The sequence below is a fragment of the Sus scrofa genome, chromosome 17 (assembly GCF_000003025.6).
Source record: "Sus scrofa isolate TJ Tabasco breed Duroc chromosome 17, Sscrofa11.1, whole genome shotgun sequence".
Lineage (NCBI taxonomy): Eukaryota > Metazoa > Chordata > Mammalia > Artiodactyla > Suidae > Sus > Sus scrofa.
This window is the reverse complement of record NC_010459.5, coordinates 46292867-46298866: the sequence shown is the minus strand read 5'-3', so window position 1 is coordinate 46298866 and position 6000 is coordinate 46292867. Positions and strand designations below refer to the sequence as shown.

The 6000-nt window shown below is 42.5% G+C and overlaps 1 protein-coding gene across 1 annotated transcript; it reads left to right on the top strand.

The window, feature by feature from the left end:
* On the top strand, positions 1406–2290 carry GTSF1L (gametocyte specific factor 1 like). The gene has a single exon (NM_001258404.2). It carries the CDS (start codon positions 1740–1742, stop codon positions 2244–2246), a length of 507 nt encoding a protein of 168 aa, NP_001245333.2. The 5' UTR covers positions 1406–1739; the 3' UTR covers positions 2247–2290.

Sequence of the window (6000 nt, the reverse complement as noted above, 5' to 3'; positions counted from 1 at the left end):
AGAAATCCATATGTCGACAACATAGTGAAAGTGTAGGAAGACCAAAGATAGATTCTTTGAAACAGACCTATGAAGAGATGAATAAGCTTCAAAAGAGTAACTGTGGAATTCTGAATTCTCCACCACAGAAGAAACTAGACTCTTCTTTAATGTGAAGAAAGAAAATAGCACAACTACCCTCAGCAAAAATACCACTCAAGGAATTCCCACTGTGGTGCATTGCATCAGGTTAAGGACCTAGGGTTTGTCTGTGCAGCAGCTCAGGTGGCTGCTGAGGCACGGGTTCAATTCCCTCCCCCATCCTCCCCTCCCCCCATGCAGTGGGTTAAGGATCCAGCATGGTAGCAGCTGTGGCTCAGATTCGATCCCTGGCCCGGACACTTCCAAACGCCACGGGTACAGCCAAAAAAAAAAAAAAAAAAAAAAAAAAAAATGCATTTCAAGGATGAGAGTGAAATGACATTTTCAGACAAAGGGAACTAAAACAGTTTGTCAGGAGGAAATTCTAAGAGTTAAACTTCCGGTGGAAACAAAGTGATCCCACGTGGTAAGTCTGAGATGCAGAAGCAGAGAAAAGCAAATGTGAGCACAAGTGCAAGCAAACCTCAGTAATATACAATAGCAATACGGTTTTGTGAAGTTTTTTTAAAGTTAGGCTTCATATATAGGGAACAATAAGTCAGGAGGGGAGTAAAGGAAGAAAAAGCCCTGTGTCATCAAGGAAAAAGATATTACTATTAACTTTAAACCTTGAAAAGTTATCTATAAATGTTCTAATTTATAAACTACTAAACAATTAGTTCTACAGTGCATAACTTACAAAATGGTGAAAGAAATAGCAACGATTTTTTTAATTTAAAAAAACGTTTAATTTTTATGTATTTATTTTCTTTTTACCGCCCCTCCTGTGGCATATAGGACTTCCCAGGCTAGTGGTAGAATTGGAGCTGCAGCTGCTGGCCTACACCACAGCCACAACAACGCTGGGTCTGAGGCACATCTGTGACTTATACTGCAGCTCGTGGCAACACTGGATCCTTAACCCACTGAGCAGCACCAGGGATCAAAGCCAAATCCTCACAGACACTACGTGGGGTTCTTAACTCACTGAGCCACAATGGGAACTGCAAAAGTTTTTTTTTTTTTTTTTAATGTTTATTTAAAAAAAGGAGAGAAACAAACAAAAAAAAAGAACCAAAAATAAGATGGTGGATGTCAATCCAAATAAATCAGAATTTATATTAAATGTGTAAGTTTAAAGACAGGTAAATGACCATAGACACACCACCAACAGCTTTGAATGGAGTGCCCCTAGTTGAAAGTGATAGACAACCAGCAGCCTTTTTTTGCTGATGACTCACTCTGACCATTGTGACCGTCGGTGACATCACACAGCGTGACTCAGAGTCAGGGGCGGGCTGGCACACACCTTCTTTACCTCCCTGAGGGGCTAGTGAGGTTTCTGTCTCTCGCATCTGCTTTGTGGAGAGAACTACATCCTCCCAGCTCGTGTGCCATTTGATGACTGTCCTCCCGGCGGCTGCCCCTAACAGCCCCTTGTCCTTCCTTCAAGAGTAGGGGGAGCACGAGCTGTTCAGACCTCCTGCAGAGTTCCAAGGGCCAGTGCTGACACAGACGACTGCTCCGTCCTTCTTACCAAGGAGCTTTTCCATGAAGGGCATTTCATTCTGACTCTAAGAGTAGAGTAGCGAACTACTCTGCTTCAAGAACTATTTCCCATGGAGCCAGAAGCCTTAGAAATTTGCCCCTACAACCCTCACCACCGAATCCCACTTAGCAGATTTCAGTACCACTTGGCTTCATGCAGGAGAAAGAACCCCAAAAAAGCCAAAAAGATGGCCAGCTGCAAATACAATGCCTGCCACGTGGTCCCCATCAAGAAGCTGGAGGAGCACGAGGCTGCCTGTGCCAACAGAAGCAGGGCAGAGGAAGAGGACAGCCTGAGGCCTCTGAAAGTCAGCCTTCCAAGCTCAGAGCAGAACAGAAACGCCCCTGCAGTGTCCCCCTGGCTCCCCAACCTGGATGGCTGGAATGTCGATAGCACAAACTGCCACCCCATGTTTGTCCTTAAGACCTTTGTTCCCCAAAAGCTTGTCTGTGAAAGCGACACAAGAGAGTCAGAGAGAGACCACACCCTGTCCCTGACCACCCCCCCAGAAGATCATCAGATCAGGAGAGTAAACCGCCATCGACAGAAGGGAGATACAGGCCTCTTAAGTTCATGAAAGGAGATGCAACTCACCAGAATAAAAGGTGTAACAAGCAAACTGCACCAGGATGCTTCCCCCCCGGCCCCCTCCCCGCACCTAACAGATGGGTTTAACAACACTATGCTGGCAAAAGTGGGACAAAATGGGCACTTTTATAACATTGGTGAGAATGTAAGTTGGAGATTAATTTGACAATAGCTATAAAAATTATCAATGTAATGGGGTAATTCCACTTCTAGGAATTCATCCTGTTAATATAGTCATACACACGGACAACGAGGTAAGTACAAGGACACTCACTGCAGCATTATTTGTAGCAGCAAAAGGTCAGAAATATCTAAATATCCATTAGGAGCATTTGATGAAATTATGGTGCAGTCATGTAATGAAATAGTATGCTGCCCTGAAAAAGTGAGGACACTGTTTCTGTAATGCATGGACAGGCTAAGACATGTTGTTTAAGTCAGAGGCCAGCACATTTTTTTCTCTAAAGGGCCAGGGAGTATTTCAGGCTTTGCAAGACATATGATCTCTGTCACAATTACTCAGCTCTGCCCTGGTAACATGACAGCAGCCATAGGCAATATGTAGACAATGAACATAGGTTTCAACGAAACTATCTACAGAAACCAATAACGGGCTGGATTTGGCCTGCAGGGTATAATATGCCAAAGCCTGGCTTAACTGATCAAAGCCAAGTCCATGCCACCATTTTTGTAGATTTCTGGGAGAGGATGAGAACATGGATGTGCCTGCATGCGCAGTTTCTCTGCAAGGATTCACCAGCACAGGCGGCTGCCCACAAAGCCCAGTGTTGATGGTCTAATCCCTTGCAGAAATGTTTGCGGCCCTCTTTCCTAAGTGACTGCCAGACAGGGAAGAGAGAAATTTTACCCACAGTACCTTTTATAGATAAATACACATGAATGCATTATCTGGTAAAAAAATTAAAATACCTATTTTTTAAAAACAGCAAACAAAACTTTTGAAAGTTTCTCAGGAAGAAAGCTTAACTGCTAAGTTTTTTTTCAAGTTCTTGTAATGTTGTCAGTCCTGACCCCTTCAACACTTTCTACAGTGTTACATAGACTTCTTGGAATTCCCGTCGTGGCTCAGGGATCCAATCCGACTAGGATCCATGTGGATGTGGGTTCGATTCCTGGCCTCGCTCAGTGGGTTCAGGATCCAGAGTTACTGTGAACTGTGGTGTAGGTCGCAGACACGGGTCGGATCCCATGTTGCTTTGGCTGTGATGTAGGCTGGCGGCTACAGCTCCAATTCGACCCCTGGTCTGGGAACCTCCATATGCCGAGGGTGTGGCCCTGAAAAGGCAAAAAAAACAAAAAAAAAAGAGCCCCGCAGATTTCTCCTTGGAAAAAGAAGGAGAAGCTTTGGGTATTGGCCTTAGAACCCCATGGTTAATAAAATGCATGGACTAGAGTGTTGCCATATAGGGAGCAGGTGAAATAAGAAAGTGATGTCTAGGGCATATATCTGCAAACTACAGGCCAACAGGACCAGGAAAAAAAAGAAATTTGGTTTGAGGTATGAATGCAACCAAGCGGTTATGAGTTAGTCATTACTGAAGGTGAGTGAGGTATAAATTTTACGATTCTCTCCATTTTACATAAATTTATTTTACTATTCCCTTTTTATAAAAATCTGAAATCTTACATAATAAAAATAATTTCAAATGTATTAATATATCTTATATTTTAAGCTAAAAGTATATTTTATATATCCTACAATATTACATATTTTATCTAAACTACATACATTACATATAATATGTAATAAAGTTTTTAGGAGTTCCCTGATGGCTCAGTGGGTTAAGGACCCATCATTGTCACTGCTGTGGCTCAGGTGGCTGCTGTGGTGTGGGTTTTATCCCTGGCCCTTTAACTTGCCACAGGGCATGCCCTCCCAAAAAAATGTATGTACAGTCAATGAATCACTTTGCTGTATACCAAAAAACAACACTGTATACCAACTATACTTTTTAAATTTAAAATATATATATTATACATTTTAATGAAAACAGTCTTAAATATATAACTATACATTTATATGCATTAAATGTTTTTTGGTTTTTTTTTGTGTGTCTTTTTGCCATTTCTAGGGCCGCTCCCGCAGCATATGGAGGTTCCCAGGCTAGGGGTCGAATTGGAGCTGTAGCCACCAGCCTACGCCAGAGCCACAGCAACGTGGGATCCGAGCCACATCTGCGACCCACACCACAGCTCACAGCAACACCAGATCCTTAACCCACTGAGCAAGGGCAGGGACCGAACCCGCAACCTCATGGTTCCTAGTCGGATTCGTTAACCACTGCGCCACGACGGGAACTCCGCAATAAATATTTTAAATATATATTATGGAAGATTTCAAATTTAGACCCTGGAATAGAAAAAGATATTGGTGGAAAAACTGGTAAAATACAAATAAAGCCTGTGTGGCTGTTAGTAGTGTACTGATGTGTATTTCTTGGATTTGCTGAGTGCACCATGGTCTTGTAAGATGTTAACATTAGGGAGAGCCGGGTGGAGGGTAGAGGGGAACTCTTGGTGCTATCTTTGCAATTTTTTAATAAATTTCAATTATTTCAAGACAAAAAATTTATACACTCACAGAGCAAAGAGCCACATGACGGACACAAGGATGGCTTGTCATCAACTGTCTACGGACCTGGGGCAGCTGGCTAACCCGCCCGGCATTGTGTCCTCACTCACAGAGTAAGTGTGAGTGAGGTCACAGGATGGGCTGAAGAATTACGGGATTTAACACACGTAGGACTGTCTAGAATAAAGGAAGCCCTTGAGTAACGTTAACTACTAGTATAGCAACAGCAGGGGCATCCAGCCAAGAGAAAATGTATGGTCGTAAGAGAAAAAACAATGAGCAAGCAAATTTACAAAATATATAAACAAATGTCATCAACTGAGAGAATCATCAATGTTGCATATAAAATGCTAAAAAAGGAACTTCTGATAAAGATAAGCCAGGGTGAGAGTTCCCTCTGTAGACTAGGATCCATGAGGATGCGGGTTTGATCCCTGGCCTCCCTCAGTGGGTTAAGGATCTGTCATTGCTGTGAGCTGCGTGTAGGTTGCAGATGTGGCTCAGATCCCATGTTGCTGTGGCTGTGGTATAGGTCAGCAGCTGCAGCTGTGATTTGACTCCTAGCCTGGGAAGCTCGACAGGCCACAGGTGTGGCCCTAAAGAGCAAAAAATAAAAATAAATAAATAAATAAAAATAGGCTGGTAGAGGCCATTGTTCAGAAGGAAAAGAAACATGAATAACAAAAATGAGAAATAAACAAGCCAAGAGAAGAGAGACCTAGAGATTACAAAAAAACTATAAATTTAACAAAGAGGGGAAGAAAGGAATAAGAGAGAGAAAACACAAAACTAAATGGTAAGAAATCAATCCAAATATATCAATAATCATAGAAATGTGAAAGGATTTAACTCGCCATATTTCTAAATCAGATTCATGTCCATTCTAATCAACAGTAACCAATACTTTTCAGTCAGAGATAATGGGAAGTTCATGACATGTAAGCTACTGCCACCACCTCCCATGCCTGTAACAGACATAACCAATCAATCGTAGCATTCTTTCCTGAGCCTGGACAATACCTTCAGCATCCTTCTCAACACACAGCTCCAGGTTATTATTACAGAGAGATCAGCTCTGTCTTAACAGAGTTCACCCCTGAGCCAGCTCCCCATTTGCCCCACTCTCACTGTCACATCCCAACTCAACATG

Coding starts and splice junctions, on each gene's coding strand:
- GTSF1L (NM_001258404.2), top strand. CDS start 1,740: ATGGAGCCAGAAGCCTTAGAAATTTGCCCCTACAACCCTCACCACCGA.